Source organism: Kogia breviceps, chromosome 12 (assembly GCF_026419965.1).
Source record: "Kogia breviceps isolate mKogBre1 chromosome 12, mKogBre1 haplotype 1, whole genome shotgun sequence".
NCBI classification, from domain to species: domain Eukaryota; kingdom Metazoa; phylum Chordata; class Mammalia; order Artiodactyla; family Physeteridae; genus Kogia; species Kogia breviceps.
The window spans coordinates 96,860,013-96,878,833 of record NC_081321.1 but is presented as its reverse complement, the minus strand read 5'-3'; the positions used below and the strand labels follow the sequence as shown (position 1 = coordinate 96,878,833).

At 54.3% G+C, this 18,821-nt stretch overlaps 1 protein-coding gene across 10 annotated transcripts in view; it reads left to right on the top strand.

The window, feature by feature from the left end:
* CYB5R3 (cytochrome b5 reductase 3) overlaps window positions 1–18,821 on the top strand; it is a 72,018-nt gene that overhangs the window by 34,933 nt on the left and 18,264 nt on the right. Inside the window, exons 1-3 of one of the 10 annotated variants that reach the window (XM_067010337.1) lie at window positions 12,695–12,724; window positions 15,730–15,993; window positions 18,418–18,529. The exons of 6 other annotated variants lie outside the window; for them this stretch is intronic. Coding sequence is in view for 1 of the 4 variants with exons in the window: in XM_059080947.2 (XP_058936930.1) it covers window positions 12,704–12,724 (21 nt within the window). In the remaining 3 variants the exon portion in view is untranslated. Of the gene's footprint in view, window positions 1–12,603; window positions 12,725–14,516; window positions 14,653–15,729; window positions 15,994–18,417; window positions 18,530–18,821 lie in introns of those variants that run through there. 3 more of the 10 variants (XM_067010336.1, XM_067010342.1, XM_059080947.2) reach the window with 3 other exon arrangements.

Below are 18,821 nucleotides of genomic sequence, written 5' to 3'. Positions count from 1 at the left end.
TCTCCTCTGGGTGACACGCGCACACTGTGCGCACGCGCCGGGTGCACACGCTTGACGCACGGCCCATCCCACACATGCACTCACTTGTGCACACACTGACACACACGACACTCGCTCGCGCACCTCACCTGTGCGTGCGCGCGCACACACGTAGACGCACCGCCCTTTCTGTAAGTGTGGTCCACCCTCTGCCCACCTCACCTCGCCTGGGTCATCCCCAGATGGTGCTCCCCAGGCCTTGCCGCACCCCCTCCCCAATCCCTCTTGCAGCTCAGGTTAGTTGCAGGGCTGGGGTGGTATTTCCCAGCTTCCCAAAATCCCCGGGGGGTGCCCACCTTCCAGACCAGGCCCTTCAACTCCCCACTCACTCATGACCCACTCATGGGCCAGACCCCCCCCACCCCACCCCACCCCCAGAACAGAATACGGGATAAGCTAGCCCTGCTCTGAGAATGGTGTTGACAATGACTAGCGTGACTGCACCTTAACCCAGAGTGAGGAGCTGTGGTGGTGGAATTTTAGGTCATGTGACAGGCGGGGGGCGGGCTCTCAGCAGTCTCCCCCAGCCTCCTTAGTGACTAATTCATCATTCCTCCTCCTCAATTTGAAACGCCACCTTTATACTTAGGTCTATTTCTGGACTCCAAAGGGTTCCATTGATGTCTACCCTGCATTGGACAGAACCAGTTATTCTCGTATAGGGATACCAATCGGACTTTCCGTGGGGTGGGGACCTCCCCTCACCGCCTGCTCCCGCTTCAGTTTCCCTGTGTAGGGGAGGAAAACTTCCTGCTACCCTCTTAGGTTCCGTGGCCGAGAATTAACTGACATAAGACAGATTACCAGGAGAAAAGCATATAAACTTATTTGGTATCTTCAGGTGTACAAACATGGGAGTCTCCAGAAGAAAAATGAAGACCCAGAGAAGCCACTGGGACTTCAAAGCTTATATACCTTTTTACATAAAGAAGACACTTTGTGGGGATGTGACAGGATGAAGGGACTGGGACCCGGGCAGTAAGTTGTAGGACAGTGACAAGGAAATACGTGAGGAAAACGAAAAGAAAATCAGGGGTATTTAATTAATTTATTTATTTATTATCTATTTGGCTGCACCAGGTCTTTGTTACCACCTGTGGGATCTAGTTCCCTGACCAGGGATTGAGCCCCGGGCCCCCTGCGTCGGGGCGAGGAGTCTTAACCGCTGGACCACCAGGGAAGTCCCAATTGGCGTAATATTAGCAGTTTGTACAGATCCCTTTCAGCATCGCCCCCCAGTCTCTGGTGATAAGAATGTTCTCTTCCTGGTGCAGGGAGGGCACCTTTCTCTTGGGAAATGTATGACCTACTTTTAGGTAGAAAGGGGAGGGCAGAGAGTCCCTCCTGCATCTTCTGTTCCTCAAGTACCTTCAGCTCAAAGTAATCAGTATCCCAAAGCAGCATATTCTGAGGTGGGATGTTCTGAACCCTTTTACCTGGAAGGGATTTTTTCCCAACACTTAGATCTCTGGCCCGTTATGTCACCATCAGAGCATTAGATTTGTTAAAATTGATGAACTAATATTGATACACTATTATTTACAGAAGTCCGCCATTTACATTAGAGTCCAGGCTTGGTGTTGTGCAGTGCTATGAGCTTTGACCAATGTAGAATGTCATGGATCCACCATTACAGTATCACACAGAATAATTTCACTGCTCTGAAAATCCACTGTGTTCCACCTGGCCATCCTTCTCCCTACTCCCCCAGAACCCCAGGTGTTGATCTTTTTACTGTCTCTATAGTTTTGCCTTTTCCAGAATGTCATATAGTTGGAATCATATAGTATATATAGCCTTTCCAGACTGGCCTCTTTAACTAATCAATAGCATTTAAAGCTGCTCCGTGTCTTTTTGTGGCTTGATAGCTCATTTCTTTTTAGCACTGAATAATATTCCGTTGTATGGATGTATACTCCACTATCCATTCACCTAGGGAAGGACATCACTGTTGCTTTCAGGTTTGAGCAATTACGAATAAAACTGCCATAAACGCCCACGTGCAGGTTTTTGTGTGGACATAAGTTTTCAAGTCAGTTGGGTAAATACCTAGGAGTGTGATTGCTGGATCATATGGTAAGGCCGTGTTTAGCTTTGTGAGAAACCACCAAACTGTCTTCCAAAGTGTCTGTTTTGCATTTCCACCAGCAATGAATGAGAATTCCTGTTGTTTCACCTGCACATCGGTATTTGGAGTTTTGTTTGTTTTTCAGTTTGGGGGGTTTTAGCCATGTGGATTTTAACAGGTCTGTAGTGGTATCTCACTACTGTTTTAATTTGCAGTTGCTTAATATATATGATATTGGCCATCTTTTCCTGTGCTTATGTGCCATCTGTGCATTTTCTTTGGTGAGGTGTCTGTTTGGATCTTTTTTTTTTTTTTTTTTTTTTGCGGTACGCAGGCCTCTCTCACTGTTGTGGCCTCTCCCGTTGCGGAGCACAGGCTCCGGACGCGCAGGCTCAGCGGCCATGGCTCACGGGCCCAGCGGCTCTGCGGCATGTGGGATCTTCCCGGACCGGGGCACGAACCCGCCTCCCCTGCATCGGCAGGCGGACTCTCAACCACTGCGCCACCAGGGAAGCCCCTGTTTGGATCTTTTGCCTGTTTTAAACTGGGTTTTCTTCTTGCTGAGTTAGAAGAGTTCTTTGTATATTTTGGATACAAGTTCTTTATCAGATATGTGTTTTTCAAGTATTTTCTCACAGTCTGTGACTTGTCTTTTCATTTTCTTGAGTTCTACTTTTTTTTTTTTTTTTTTGCGGTACGCAGGCCTCTCACTGTTGTGGCCTCTCCCGTTGCGGAGCACAGGCTCCGGACGCGCAGGCTCAGCGGCCATGGCTCACGGGCCCAGCCGCTCCGCGGCACGTGGGATCTTCCCGGACCGGAGCATGAACCCGTGTCCCCTGCATCGGCAGGCGGATTCTCAACCACTGAGCCACCAGGGAAGCCCTTGAGTTCTACTTTTAAAAGCCCATCGTTGCCACCATTTACGCTGCAGCCTCTAACACAGCTTCCATCAGCGGTAAGAAGGCTGTATCCATCCCTGACTTCCTTGTCCTCCTCTCAGTGGGTTTGAACTTGGGCCGGGGAAAAGGGTCCATGTATTAAGCCCCTAAAACCCTAATCCCTACTCCTGCAAGTGTTGTAATGAAGAGCAAATGGTGTAGTCTTTATAAAGCCCTTGGAAGAGGGCCTGGGATATAATAAATGCTCAATTACCTTAGATAATATAATAAGAAGCATTACCTCTTTTAGTAGCTAATGGAGTCAGTCCTTCCTTATTACTCTTCCTTTTCAGAATTTTCCTACAGCTATTCTCACACATTTACTCTTCTAGATGAATCATTTGATTAATTTTTAAATATCCTGTTCGAATTTTATTAAATGAAATAGTAATTTAGAAAAAATAGACATTTTAATGATGTTGGGTTTCTCATACAAGAGTAAAGACTGTCTTTTTTTAAAAAAAATAAGTTTATTTATTTAGGCTGCGTTGGGTCTTCGTTGCTGCGCGCGGGCTTTCTCTAGCTGCAGCGGGCCGGGGCTGCTCTTCGTTGTGGTGCGTTGCGGTGCGTGGGCTTCTCATTGCGGTGGCTTTTCTTGTTGCGGAGCACGGGCTCTAGGCGCGCGGGCTTCAGTAGTTGTGGCATATGGGCTTAGTTGCTCTGCGGCATGTGGGGTCTTCCGGGATTCCGGACCAGGGCTCAAACCCGTGTCCCCTGCACTGGCAGGCAGATTCTTAACCACTGCGCCACCAGGGAAGTCCCTAAAGCCTATCTTTTTTTTTTTTTTTTTTTTTTTTTGCGGTACGCAGGCTTCTCACTGTTGTGGCCTCTCCCGTTGCGGAGCACAGGCTCCGGACGCGCAGGCCTAGCGCCATGGCTCACGGGCCTAGCCGCTCCGCGGCATGTGGGATCCTCCCGGACCAGGGCACGAACCCGTGTCTCCTGCATCGGCAGGCGGATTCTCAACCACTGCGCCACCAGGGAAGCCCTAAAGCCTATCTTTTAATGTAAGTCTTTATACCCCTTTCTTCACATAGAACTTACACGATCCTTGCTAAAGGATCTTTTCTTAAATGCCATGATGAATGAGGTCTTTTCTTCAGAGACATTCTAATCAATTACTATATATCTCTATTTGTAAATAGACAATTGATTTTTTTTCTTTTTTTTTTTTTTTTTTTTTTTTTTTTTTTTTTTTTGCGGCACGTGGGCCTCTCACTGCTGTGGCCTCTCCCGTTGCGGAGCACAGGCTCCGGAAGCGCAGGCTCAGTGGCCATGGCTCACGGGCCCAGCCGCTCCGCAGCATGTGGGATCTTCCCAGACCGGGGCACGAACCCATGTCCCCTGCATCGGCAGGCGGACTCTCAACCACTGTGCCACCAGGGAAGCCCGATTTTTTTTCTTTTTTTCCATTTTTTAAAGTTCTTTTTGACAATTGATTGTTTTAATAGACTATTTTTGGGAGCAGTATTAGGTTCACAGCAAAACTGAGTGGAAAGGTACAGAGATTTCCCATATACTCCCCGCCCCACACGTGCACAGCCTCTCCCGTATCAATGTTCCCCGCCAGAGTGGTGCATTTATGACAATGGATGAAGCTACACTGACACATCATTGTCACCCAAAGTCCATTAGGGTTCATTCTAGGTGTACGTTGCATGGGTTTGGACAAATGTGTAATAACATGTGTCCACCATTATAATCTCACACAGAGTAGTTTCACTTGATTTTTAAGTATTAATTTTTTCTAATCTCCTTAAAGTTTCTAATAGTTTTTCTAATTGATTCTCTTAGCTTTTCCAGGTAATAATCTAAACACAGTGAAGTTTTGCATCTGCATTTCCAACACTTAATCTATTGTATTTGTGTCCTAATCGCCTGGGTTAGCTTCCCCAGAACAGCATTAACTAGTAGTGGTGACAGCAAGTCCTTGCCTTATTCCAGAAGTTAATGGAAATGCATCTCCTGTTTCACCAGTGAATATAATACTGGTATTTAGTGTCATATATTTACATACTTTTATCATGTTAAAGCATAAAATCTGTTCCTGTATCCATAAAGTCGTTTTCTAAAATTACGAATGGATCTTGGACTTTATCAAATACCACCTTAGCATCTACTGAGATGCTTATTTGGTGTTTCTCCCATAATCAGTATATTTGGTGGAACATAGGATCCTCTACAATTCAGCAAACGAGGCTCACAGAGGTCAGGTCACCTGCCCAGGGTCACACAAGGGGCAGGTGGCAGAGCTAGGGTCTCTTTCTTTGAGCCCAATGCTGCCTGCTCTGAGTGCCGGTGACCTTGCAGCTCCTGGGACACCCGCACCCCTGGTCCCCTGCCAGGCCTCACCCGCCCCCTGCTCGCACAGTCCACGGCTTCCGCGGTGCCCACAGCCCTGCTCTCCTGCAGGAGAAGCTGGCCCAGCTCAGCAGCCACCCGTGTCTCACCTGTAAACACAGCTTAACACAGGAGACTAGCCTTGGTGAGTGGAGAGGTATCGACCAGGCCCTGGGTCACACGTAGGAGGGTAAGAGAAAAAGACATTTCCCCCCCTTGCACCAGGTTTGATAAAGAGGGGGGAGCAGGCCGCTGATCTAAAGCGGGCAGAGAGAGCCGGTTCCGGTGGGCATGTGGGCTCAGACGAAGAACCTCAGGCTTTACATCAAGTCTACCCTGGCCATCCCAGGTCTCTGCCCTGGCTTTGCTGTGTGATCTGGACGGGGGCCCGGCCTCTGCATGCTGACTGAGGCACAGAGACCCGTGAGGAGGCCCCTTGGGGGTCTGGGCTGGGACGTGAGGTAGGTGGCAGGGGAGGGGCTGACCCACTTTGCTTTCTGCTCTGGGTGCCACCGCCAGGAGCCGCCTGCCCACCCCCACCTGGAACAGCTGAGCCCGGAGGTGCCTCAGAGCCCGGGCAGGACGAGCATTTATTATGGTGACTCTGCCCTAGGAATAGATATATTTTTTAAATATATATTTTGCATGCATTGTCTCATTTGATTTAAATTAACTTATTGTAATTAAATCCTCAGAATAGTCCCACCTGGCAGATGACGAGGTCTTCTCAGTGTTGAGTGTTTTACATACCATCTCATTTACCCCATTTTACAGAGGAGGGGATTGAGGCGCAGGGAGGGAAAATAACGTACCCAGGGTTGTTTCGGGGGGGGCGCAGGTGGCGAGGATGTTAGTATTCCAGCCTTCTGTAGACTTTCTGAGACCTGCAAGGTCACCGCGGGGCTCCGTCATCCTGTCACCACTTGGCCACACCAGTGAAAACGAACGGTGTGAGGGGCAGGAAGGGACTGCCAGGCCGCCAATTAGCTGAGGGCCTCCTGGCATCGAACCCCTCTTTTAAAATGAAAAACTGAGAATTCCAGTGGCCTACCTGAGGCCCCGGAGCAGGTAAGAGGTGGAGGCCAGTTTCAGACGGGGTTGCCTGGCGCTGCTCTGCGTGGGAAGCGAGGGCAATGCCAGTTTCCTCTCTCTTCAGGGTTTTCAGTCATTCTCATATTGTCCACCTGGGGGCGCTGGATTACAAGGTGCGGCGGGAGCTCTGCAGAGAGATCCGTGCGCCGACTGGCCTAGGACGCCTCCCCACTGGGCCGCACTGTGCATCGGGCGGTAGCAACTCAAATGTCACCTTGATGAGGTCTCCCTTGATTTCACTCACAAGTGAATGGCCTGGACCCACTGTTTTCAGCTTGGTGCTTCTGTGTGTCTCTGGGGACTGAGCTGCATTCCCCTGTGATTCCCCACAGCCTAGCCCTCAGCATACCATAGACATTCAGGTAATGGTGCTGCTAGGTCTAATATCCACTTGTCCACACATCCAGCTTTGTAAAGCAGGTTTACACCTGGCATCTCGATCCATCCTCACCACAGCCTTCTGAGATGGGTGTGTCGCCCCTGTTTACAGATGTGGCCTGGAGAGGAATGATGGCTGGCCCAAGGTCAGACAGCTGGTTGGGGGCAGAGCCACACCTAGAACCGGTCTCCTGCTTCCCAGGGAGCAAAGATTATGAAAATTACACTCTATGGGGGCACCTTGGGAAGATTGTAGAATCAGCTCCACCAGAGGCTGCAAGCCCAGCACCTGCAGGGCCTGCCCTTGGGAGCTGGTACAGCAAGAGTCTCAGATTTGTCACAAGAAGCCAGAAATCCTAACTTGGCAACTGATTCAAATGAAGCCAAAACCCAGAACAGACTCTTCCGAGGGCTGGATGCTGACCTTTGGCCAACAGTTTGCAACCTTCGCTCTATTGGATTCTAGTAGATTCTAGATGATCCTCCATTTTACAGCAGAGAAAACTGAGACCCAGAAAAGGGAGTAATTTGCCCAAGGTCACACAGCAAGAGCCAAGACTTGAAAATCTCTGGTCTGGAGAAGGCAAGATATGGGGGCAGTGACACAGACCCCCTCACCCCCGAGTCAGTCCCTGACATTCTTTGTAAGGTGGCTCAGGCCAACAGGGAAAAGGAAAACAGATGCCTAATTCCGGGGGCAAGTGGCCGTGGGAAGAGCTGAGTTTCAGAAGCAAGTAGAACTGGATTCAAACTCCAGCCACAACCCTCACCAGCTGTGTGACCTTGGGCCAGGCCCTTCCCTTTCTGAGCCACGACCTCTCCGCTATGAGGTGGAGACGGGATGCCCTGGGTAAGCGATGGCTCACTCTCAGGCTCGGCTGGTCCAGGGGTGCAGGCCAGACTCCACTGGCTCCATGGGTTTTGGATCTTGCAGGCTGGGACTGTGCTGTGAATACTTCTGGAGACCTCTGATGCGGTTGCCACAGCACACGCTGGCACCCATTCCTGTTTCATCAACCTCCCAGCTCTGCTGGCACAGAGCTTGCACCGGAGCAGACAGTGGCTTCCAGAAAGGCCTCCGCAGGACAGGCTTGGTGACACCGGAGCCGACCTCCGGTCCCAGCACCCCCTCTCTGCTGAAGCCCATTCACAGCCTGGGCAGGTGCCTGATTCTACCAGTAATGCCTCAGTCACCAGCTAAAAAGCTATTCCAGTCCCTGCTGCTGCTTCTTTCTTTTTTTTTTTTTTTTAAACAAGCTCTCTCTTCAAATTGTAAATGCCTGAGGGGGTTAATACATTAGCTATCGACAAGTCATTTCACTGGCCCCTCCTGACACTCAGCTATAAGAGTGGGTGGGCAGGTGGCCTGGCTGGTTGGGCCCCTCAGCCCCCTCCACCTCCAGGAGTGCGCAGACCCAGCCCTCCCCTCCCAGGGCCCAGAGGTCCAGCCAGCTCCTCCTACAGCTGAAATCTAATGGGGGAGTAATTTGGGCAGAAATGCCTCCTAGGAGGTCACTCCACCTCCCGTCACACTGCCGTACCTCTGTGTCCCTCCTTCCCTGACTCAGGGCCACTCTCTCCTCCTCGGCCCCAGCCCCTCTGAACTCTAGACACTGGACTCCATTGCTGCTCAGGCTTTCCCCGCCCCCTCTCATGCCAGGCCAGAAGCCTCTTGCCCACTCACACCAGCTGGTGGGCCTCAGGCCCCATCAGTCCTGCCTCCTGAATGCTCTTTTCATCCCCTGACCACTGGCCTGAGCCTCATGGCATGTCACCAGCCACTGCAGTCTCCCCCGACTGGTCCCTGGCCTTTAGTCTTGCTCCCCTCTGCCCATGCTCCATAGCCAAAGAGAACTTTCTAGAACTGTCTGGCAAAGGGCCTCCAAACTTAAGTCTCTTCTTTCAAGGCTGTCAGCTACTCTCAGAAGGACAGCTCATCCCAGCATTCAAGATCCCACTGACTTTACCTGCCTTATTTCCTGTATCTGATAACACGTGCCATGCAGTTTTTAATTCCCCACATCCGGGAGAAAAAATTATTCATTGTTTCCCTGAAATTAAAATTGAACTGGGTGTTCTATATTTTACCTGGCAACCCTAATGTCAGTCCAAACACCCTGGATGACATCATGAGGTTTTTTTTAGCTTAATTTTTTTTTTTTTTTTTCAGCTGCACCATGCGGCACATGGGATCTTAGCTCCCGCACCAGGGATTGAACCTGCACCCCCTGCATTGGAAGCACAGAGTCTTAACCACTGGACCTCCAGGGAAGTCCCCTTTTAGTTTAGTTTTTTAGTATAGCTACATTTAAGTGCAATATCTTGGACATACTTGTACCAAAAAACTGATTCATTGTTTATCTGAAATTCAAATCTAATTGGGCATCCTGAATTTTTATTTGCTAAATCTGGCAACCTAGGTCCTACATAGGTAATAGGCACCAGGGGGACTGGCGAGGGTTGGACAGCCCCAACCTGGATCCTGAAAACTCTGCCCTGCAGTCAGCCTGAAAGCCTCCTTTCCAATCCTCTGCCCTGGTACCTGGAAGGGGCGGGAGCCCAGAGACTCCTTGGGAGGAGTTATTCCACTGCTGCCCACTTCTCTCCTGTCTCGGGGCCTAGTTTCCTTCTCTATAAAATGAAACTCATGGCTTCTCTGCCCCGTTTCCCAACCTCTCCCAAGGATCAAACACCTGAGCAGAGTAGGGGATTCTCAGCTGCCCGGATGCACCCAGAAGGCAAACAGGCTTGTGAGAGCTTCTGCTCTTTGGCTCACCAAAGGGCCTTGAGGAGTAATTAAGACAAAGGTCCTTTTTTGCTTGTTTTTTCCCAAAGTGCCTCTGTAAACTAGTTAAACTACCTCAATAACAATTGATTCAGACATGATCATCAACTAAAAACATTGGATGAAAGTTTGTTGGGAATTAGGACATTCACAGGGTATCAAAGTAAAAGTTACCTTTACAATAGGGAGACCAGGCAGGTGTCTCCAGGCTAAAGGAGACTAAAGACACCTGGCCAAGTAAAGGCCATGCCCGACCTGGGCTTAGAGCCTGGACCGCAAAAAATAATGGCTAGAAAGGACATTATGGGGCAACTGGAACAAGCGGAATGTGGACTGGGGATTAGACAACCGTGTTGTTTCAATGTTAACTTCCCTGAATTTGATACTTGCACAATGGGATGTAGGAGAATGGCCTTGTTCTTGGCAGATGTGTGGTGAAGTGTGTAGAGGTGAAGGGCTACATATCTGCAACTAACTCGCCGTGGTGCAGCCAAAGTAAACAGATAGATAGGGAGGAAGGGAGAAAGAGGTCAAAGGATAACAGCTGGTAAATCCGGTAGTTCATTGTACTATTCTTTTTATTTGGGGGGGGGGATACGTGGGCCTCTCACCGCTGTGGCCTCTCCCGTTGCGGAGCACAGGCTCCGGACGCGCAGGCTCAGAGGCCATGGCTCACGGGCTCAGCCGCTCCGCGGCACGTGGGATCCTCCCGGACCGGGGCACGAACCCGTGGCCCCTGCATCGGCAGGCGGACCCTCAACCACTGCGCCACCAGGGAAGCCCGATTGTACTATTCTTGCAACTTCTCTGTACATTGGACATTTTTCCAAATAAAAAGTCTGAAGGAACACCCACTCAGAATAAAATATCAGAAGTAGAAGGGGTCTTAAAGACCTTGTTGCCTGACCCTTTCCCAGAGAGGGGAAGGTCTCGGCCTGTGGTCACACAGTGAATTTGGCAGCTGAACCCTCCCCACTTGGTCTGAGTCCCAAGAGCAGGAATGGGCCACCTAACCAATGTCACCTCTGGTTCTTCTCCCCGCTCTCCCTCACCCACCAACACTCTGCCTCTGGGGCCACCCTATAGTCATCTACAGGAGGTGAGCAGCTCCCGGAGGCTGAGGAGAACCCCACCCTGCCCCTCTCCAAAGAAACTGAACCACAACTCCCTCATGCGAGGCCAAGCCTGGCAGGCGGGATACTTTGTAGGGAAGCTTCCAGATGTAACCAGGAGTGAAAACTCCTTTTGTGCTTTACACACTGGAGTGTTTCAGTGGGGTGAGGTGTAAACACAACAGCTTTTACTGTAGTGAGAGCAAATGCTTCAATAATTTATATTGTTATAATGTTAATCTTATACACTGCAACAATTATGAAAAGGTTCAGACAGATAAATAAGAAGAGGACAGTTAATATGATCTTAAGAGAGGCAACAACAGCATGATAACTTTAGGAGGAAAGCGATTTCCTTTTTTTTTTTTTTTTTTTTTGCGGTACGCGGGCCTCTCACTGTTGGGGCCTCTCCCGTTGCGGAGCACAGGCCCCAGACGTGCAGGCTCAGCGGCCATGGCTCACGGGCCCAGCCGCTCCGCGGTATGTGGGATCTTCCTGGAGCAGGACACGAACCCGTGTCCCCTGCATCGGCAGGCGGACTCTCAACCACTGCGCCACCAGGGAAGCCCCGATTTCCTTTTTGAGTCTACAAGTGCATGTAATAATTTAAATGACAAGACGAAAAAATAGATTCCATCCTAATTGTGATTTTTTTAGGACTGTTTGTTGGACTAGAATTTATAGCCTTAGTCTAAATAGTATTTAAGTTTTGTTTATTTAAGGCCATTTAGGTGATGATGAAAAGGAGAAAGCCAACTTCGTCACCTCCAAATTTCACGAGAAGAAAATCCAACATCAGACATCCACATTCACGATAACCGTCATGAATCCAGGTGTAACAAAGAACACGGAGAAAATCGGAAGTGACTGGGGGAAATGCTGAGGTTCAGGGAGGTCTGTGGCTCCCCTGGCCTCTGTGGAAGGTGTCTCTGGAGAGGGCACCTGTGCCGTGGGTGGCCTAGGAAGCACCTAGCAATGAGAACTTACTGGCTGCACATGCTGAAGTTAAGCTTTCTTATTTGATCACTTCCTTTGCAATCAAGGCCAGAGAGCCCTGGCGGGCCAGCAGGGGCCTACACAGAGCAGGCACCTGCCCACTGTCTGTTGAATTCACTCATTCAACAAGTATCTATTGAGCACCTACTATATGATACTCTATGTTCTGTGCGAGGTTCCAGGCAGGCAGGGGACTTCAAAGCAGAGTCCTGCTCTCAGGAAGCCCACAGTCCACCGTGATGGGGTGGGGCTGGGGGCAGACCATCCCTGAACAAACGGTGACTTTAGCTCAGTGCTAAGTGCCAGGAAGACCACAAGAGGTTGCCTGGAGAGGGAGACAGGGCAGGCCTTGCTGAGGACGGAACATCTCACCAGATGCCGAAGCAAGAAGCCAGGGCTGAGCCTGAGGCAGTTGGGGATGGTCTTCCAGGGAGAGGGAAAGGCCTGGAGGAGGGACCAAGCCGAGCAGTTGGAGGAACAAGAAGGCCTGTGAGGCCCAGCATCGTGCTCAGGGGCGCAGGCTGAGGTCAGGCCAAGCGGGGCTTCCTCCTGCAGGCCTTGGAGGCCGCGATGGAGTTTCCGGATTTTATTTTAGATCCTATCAATGGGGGGCGCCATCTTCTCCCCTTTAGGATGACAAACGAGGCCCAGAGACCGCCAGCGTCCCACCCGAGGCCACACAGCGGGTCAGAGCCCCGCCGCAGGCGACCGGGGCGACTGTGCCGGCGGCCGGCCTCGCGTTCCAACGGCCCGTCTCCCTTCAACACTCTCCCCGCGGACGTAAGCGGGCGGGGCGGGGCGGAGCCGGGCCTCGAGCTCGGCCTCCCGCCCCTGCGCCCCGATTGGGCCGCGCTCGGGCCCGCCCCTCCTCCTCGGTGACGTGGCAGGGGGGCTGGCTCGGGGCGCGGCGGTCTCGGCGGCGGCGGCAGCGGAGCGAAGGCAGAGCGGCGCCACCATGGGGGCCCAGCTGAGCACGGTAGGCGGGGAGGGGACGCCGGCTGCCGCGGGCCCGGGGCGTCGCTGCGGACCGGCGGGCGCCGGACCCCCGTCTCGGGCAGCGCCGACTGCTCCCGGCCGCTAGGGGCGGGGGGGCCGGGCTCGGACGCGGGGCGCAGGACCTCACCCGGCCCCGCCCCACCCCACCCTGCCCGCCGCGCCCGGGTGGTCCCCGTGCGGCCGTGATTCACGCCCGGGCCTCTGCCCGCGGGCCCAGCCCTCCAGGCCGTGGGGCGTCACCCGGAGGCGGGCGGCCATGCGTTCGGGGCGCCCCGCCCGCCGCCGCCGCCGCCGCCGCCCTCTTCAGCCCGGCCGGCGGAGTGCGGATGTGTGCGCGAGTGCTGAGCGAGTGCGGGGGTGAACGTGGCCGGTGCCCCCGCGTGTGAGTTAGTGTGCGTGCGACTGAACACGTGTGAAGTGTGAAGGAGGGAGTGCGTACGTGTGAGTGTGAGTTTGTGAGGGCGTGTGTGTGACCGGGTGTGTGGGTGTGACGTGTGCGTGTGCAGGAGTGTGTATGGGGGTGAGTGACAGTGAAAGAGTGAGCAGGCGTGCGGGACTGTGACCGTGAGTACCTGCGAGTGTGTGCGTGTGGAGTGGGTGTGTGCGTGTGGAGTGGGTGTGAGGAGTGGGTGTGTGCGTGTGGAGTGGGGGTGAGGTGTGTGTGTGCGTGTGGAGTGTGTGCGTGTGCGCACGTGCGGTGTTGCTAGATCAGAGTTTTTACGGACAACAGCCCCGGGGCCCTCTCCGTGGGCTGCAAGCTAGGCTCTCTGGTCTCTCTTAACCCAGCAAACTTGAGAGGCCCCAGCCGTTGGCCCCATTTTACAGATGAAGAAATGCCTCTCAGACTTGGCCACCGGCCGGGCTGGCAGAGTCTGAACTTGTGGAGCTACAAAGTCCATTGTCATGCTGTCACTTTGGTTCGGCCCAGGGCTGCCCTCCTTCGCCCTTGGGCCTTTTGGATTTCTCAGAAGCCACAGTGGTGGTGCATGGCTTGCGCTCCACGCTGAGGCTGTGGCCAGAGGGCAGTCCCCGCCCATACACGCGGGTGCCTGGGCGCTGGCTGGAGGCACTTGGGGAGGGCTGCCACTGGGTGGATTAGGCCCAGAGCCTCTTGCCTGGCCTCCTCCTCCACCTCCTCCCTCTGGCTCTGTGGGGCTCCCCCTTGGGGACTCGGCAGAAGGCCTCTTGGCCTGGGTGTTGCCTTGTGAATGTGTGGCCCAGCCCAGGACTCTGGGTGACGTTCAGCCCAGGGGGCAGCTTTGCCCAGGGCAAGCCTGGGGGCATCACCCCCCCTCAGCGTAATATCCTGACTGTGTTCCCAGAAATCCCCTTCCTCCCTCACTGCTCAGCCTCCGGACCGGAACCCAGACCCCCGCCCCTGCTGTTTTCCCACAGTGCTTCTCACCTTCTAGCCGTGTTGGTTGGGTTTGTCTCTGTGTCCCCAGGATCTGGCTGCTCAGTGTTTTTGCCGAGTAGCCAAGGACCCCTCGTAGCCCCTCTATGAGGGGCAGAGCCCCGTCTGAGCGTCAGGAGACCTTCACCAACTCCTAAGCCTCCTCTCTCCAAAGGGTGGTAGGATTGCCCTTTCCTCGTGGGCCCTGCCGGGGTCCCCACTTGAGCCCAGATACCCGGAGCAGACCCCAGGCAGGCCTCCTGGCACAGCGGCTGCACGCAGTCTGCGGGAGGCCAGCCGGGCCTCTGGGCACCAGGCATCTTATCTGAGACGTGCAGGCCCTGAGAGAGGCCTCCTCCCACACACCGGAAGGGGGGACGCCGAGGGGTTGGCACTTGAACCTGCCAGCCACCTGCGGGTATGTTGGGGGCTTAGCCTGCCGACCCTGACTCTGGCTCCCCTTCCCCCAGCACAGTTGTGAGAGCTCAGTGGACCCTGACAGGCCGCCACCACAGGTAGAGTCCAAGGCTTTTCCCCTGCCCCTGGCAGCTCTGTGCCTAGTCCGTGGTCCAGAGCCCCAGCCCCTGGGAAGCAGGGCTGGGTCTCCCCTGTGGAGGGCAGCTCCCCTGTCCACCCGCCCCTCCTCCTGGGTTCCCTTTCCCAGAAGCGCCGAGCCAGGAGCCCCTCGCTGCAGAGCTTCCTCCACTGCCTCCCACTTGCTCCTACTTCCCGAGAAGGGGGCCAGGAGGGAGGTGGACACGCAGATCCCAGCCTCAGCACAGGGGGCTGGCAGCTGGGGAGGAGCGGGCCTGCCAGCTGGGGGGTCCTGGCAGGTCCCTTTGGCCACGCAGACCTGACCTGGGTAGAGTGGATGGCAGGGTCCCAGTGGGAAGTTCCAGGGAGTGAGCAGCTGGCTGGGTGCCATACGGGGGTAGTAGGGCTGCCCAGTCCCTCAGCTGTGGTGGGTGAGCTGGGGGCTCCCCGGAGACATCCTGGGACTCTGGCACCCCGTTTCCCTCTCCCCTTCCTGTGTTATCAGAGGTGGGGAAAGGCAGGTGGTGGGTTCCCTGGTGGGCACAGTGTGGCCTATGGGGCACCAGGTCAAGGCCTGGAGAAGCAGCTGTCCCCTGGCTCCCCTGGGGAGCTGGGGTGACGTGGTGTGCGTGCGTGTGCGCGTGCGCGTGTGTGCGCGCGTGTGTGTGAGCAGCACAGCTGAGGAGGAGCTGGGGTGGGACCTTGGCTTTGGCCGCCTGCCTCCTGTTTACTCTGCCCACTGCTTGCAGGGGTGGGAGTGGTGCCTTGGACCGGGAACAGGGCATCCCAACCCCTTGTGAGTCTGGTAAAGCCTCCAGTTTTCCACAGACGAAGCTTCACCTTTCCATGGCCCCCTTTTTCTGCCCGTGTCCATCTCCCACACTGGCTTGAGCTCCCCGGGGACAGGGTCCCCTGACCTGTGTCCGCCGCATCCCACACGGGCCGTGGCGGCTGTGTCCATTGGGGTTTGTGACCTGAAGGACTGACTGACACTGAGGGTCGGCTCACGGCTGCCTCCCAGAGAGGAATTTGTACAAAGTCCACCCTTGCTCTCCCAGTGGCCAGACTGTCCGCAGGTGCAGAGGGACCGCGCAGGGCTGGGGCTCAGCGCACGGACCGAGCTGGACGCCAGTCCTCACCCTGCCTCAGTGTCCTCACTGAAGTGAGTGGCCGTAGCGCCTGCGTCCCGGGCTCAAGGACTGTGTGAGGTACGAGAGTGTCGCGTCAGCACGGGGACGGGAAGGAAGGCCGCTCGCATTATCCACCGCTCACAGGCACAGCTCCTTCCAGCAGCGGCTCCAGCCCCACCACACCTCTGGGAGGTAGGTGTGCCCAGCAGGTGTGGAAACAGGCAGGAATTCAGGATCCGACCCGTCGGGCCTGTGCTCCCCGGAGGGCCGAGGCCCACCCTCCCCCTGGAGGCATCTGGTCTCTTGTCCTGGTTGCTGAAACTTTCAGACAAAGTAAGAAAAGTCAGAGAGAGACTGCAGCGCAGGGAATTGTTCTTGTCCCTCCGTGAATTTATCCACGAATATTTACTGAGTGAGTGTCTCTGCTCTGAGTGCTAGAGATGCGACACCAGGTCCGCCGCGTTCCTGGGTCTGCCGTCGCGCCTTGTCTGTGACCTCACGTGGGGACCTGGCCCAGCTGTTTGAGCCCAGGGCTGGCCTCCAGGGCACACGAAGCTGGCACCTGGGATCTGCAAGTTCTGTGTAAGGGCCAAGGCCAGTGTCGAGGACTTGTCTTCAGAACTGTTGACAAATGAGTCTTTTTCACGGCTCAGCACATAACCATGGGCTGGCATCTGGGGCAGGTGAGAGATTTGGGGTGAGCGACAGAAAATTGGGAACCGAAGCCCAGACTCCACCCTGGGCCTCCCGGAGCCGCAGTTTCCTCGTTTGTCGAGTGAAGAATGCAGTTGGCCTGTCTCCCAGTGCTGAGGGTCGGTGAAGAAATGGAAGGGAAGGTGCTTTGCAGGCTGTGAAGCGAGGTGCAGGCCAGGGGGTCTTAGTTATTAAACTTGGCGGAGCACTTAAACGGCTGTGCCGGGAGGAGATAAAACTCCAGAGAGCACCAAACATAACTCCACTTGGGCTCTTAATGTCGTTTAAGTTTATTTCCAGGACTCCCAACAATGGTGATTTCCTGCAAATGTAACTTCACTCAACTTTTTCCCTAAACAATGTTCTCCATGGACATGGCTTCCCTGGTTGATGTGGGAGAGGCCTGGAGCAGAGGAATCATCCAGTCGCCCTCATCCCCTTGGAGTTTGCAGAGGTTGGGCGGGGGCTCCGGAAGTCTGCTGAGGGCTTGCTTAGCTAGAGGGTAAGAGCCGACGTCTGAGCTGGGCTCTGGCAGTGGAATAGGAGTGGTTGGGTGAGGGAGGAGAAAGGGCATTCAGGGCAGAAGGGAGAGTGTGCAAAGGCCTAAGGCAAGAAAGGCTTGTGACTGGATAGCGGGGGCCTTGAGTGTCGGCGGTGGGGGGCCGTGGTGGGTGTTTGGGGGTGGCGGAGCAGCCTGTTAGTCTGGGCAGCTGGGGCCTCACTGCGGGAGCCGGGAGATTGGACTGTGCTGGAGCAAGGGGGTTTGGGCTGTGGGCTCCAGGGCATCTGTCCTGGGAGGTGGCTTGGGAAGAACCACACTTTGGGCTAGACAGGCCTGGGCTGCGTGGCCATGGGCGAGTCACTTAACCTCTCTGAGAAATGGGTGTGAGTCCTCTGAGGATGGACTTTCCTTATCTGTAACTTGATGGTAATCACGGTACCTATAACCTACGATTAGAGGTGAGGATTATGCCAGAGAATTCACATCCCACTCTTGGAACAGTGCCAGCTCGGGGACATTGGTCAGTTTCCTCCATGCATGACCTTTTTCAGCCTCGATTCCTCCCCAGCCCTAGGTGGGACTGTCCTCATGAACTTGAGGAAGATGGAGCATGGAGAGGTGAAGATTCTCTCCTCAAGTCCTGAGCTGGGTCTCAAACCCAAGTCTCCTGACCCCAGAGTCCAGGACTGCCAACGGGCCTTAAATGCGACCCAGGGTGGGTGAAATACCACTTGGTGGCCAGGACATGGTAGGCGCTGGTTAAGTGAGCAGGTGGCCCGAGACCCTTTGTGTGGCCCTGTGCGGGCCGGAGGGGTGCGCTGGGGCCAGCTCGCTCAGGCCTTCTGTTTAGACCCATTGGTTACAGACCAGGGGCCCCGTGGGGCGAGGCCATGGCTGCAGCCAGCCTGGAGGCTCTGCCTGTGGGAGAGGCACGGTGTCCTGAGCGCAACAAAAGGCCTGTAACCAAAGCTGCAGCTGGGCAGCATGAGGCAGCTGGGCCGGTTTGGGGGCAGGGCCAGGCAGTGTGGGACCTCGGTGCCTCTGCTCTGCCTTCAGTTGGGTATTCCGTCTCCTGGGTGATGGTGGCCCCATGAGGGTGGTAGAAAAACCTGTGTGCATGCCCACACTCCCCAGGTTATAGACCCTTCGGTGACCTCAGCTCCCCACCTCATCTCATATCCCAGCTCCCCTGGGCTGTTGGCCAGGCGGTGGCCCTCACCTTCCTTCTATAGCCAAGGATACCGAGGCTCAGAGAGGCCTCAGGTACTCAGCCAGAGTGTCCTCCCCAGTTGATAGAGTCAAGGGTCCTGGCAGGGCTTCCGGGAAGGGAGGGGAGCAGTGAGGCTGGGCCTTGAGAGGTGAGAGTCTTCTCACCTGACCCTCAATAGGGCAGGGGCCCATTCCAGGTCTGTTCTCTGCAGAACATGCTACCTCAAGAGGCCTGCAAAGGAGGCAGAGAGGCCCCCATGCAAGCAAGGAACGACTCTGAGCTTCCTGGCAGCCAAGGCAGAAAGGGGAATTTGTAGTGTTACGGTAAGAAGAATACACACGGTCATCTGCTGTGAGAACTGAAGTCAGGGAGGTACACTAGGGAGGGTGAGTGAACAAGCTGTGAAACAATTTTCTTGAGAACCAGTATTTTGGGAGAACTTTCGGTTGTGGACCCCACTATGTGAACCACTAGTGTGGACTCCCTTCTTCACTTTTTATTTTGAAATAATTTCAGACTTTCAGTAAAGTTGAAAGAATGTGTAAAGAGCCCTTATATAATACTCTTCACCAAGATATACCAGATATTAACATTTGCTATATTTACTTTATTGTG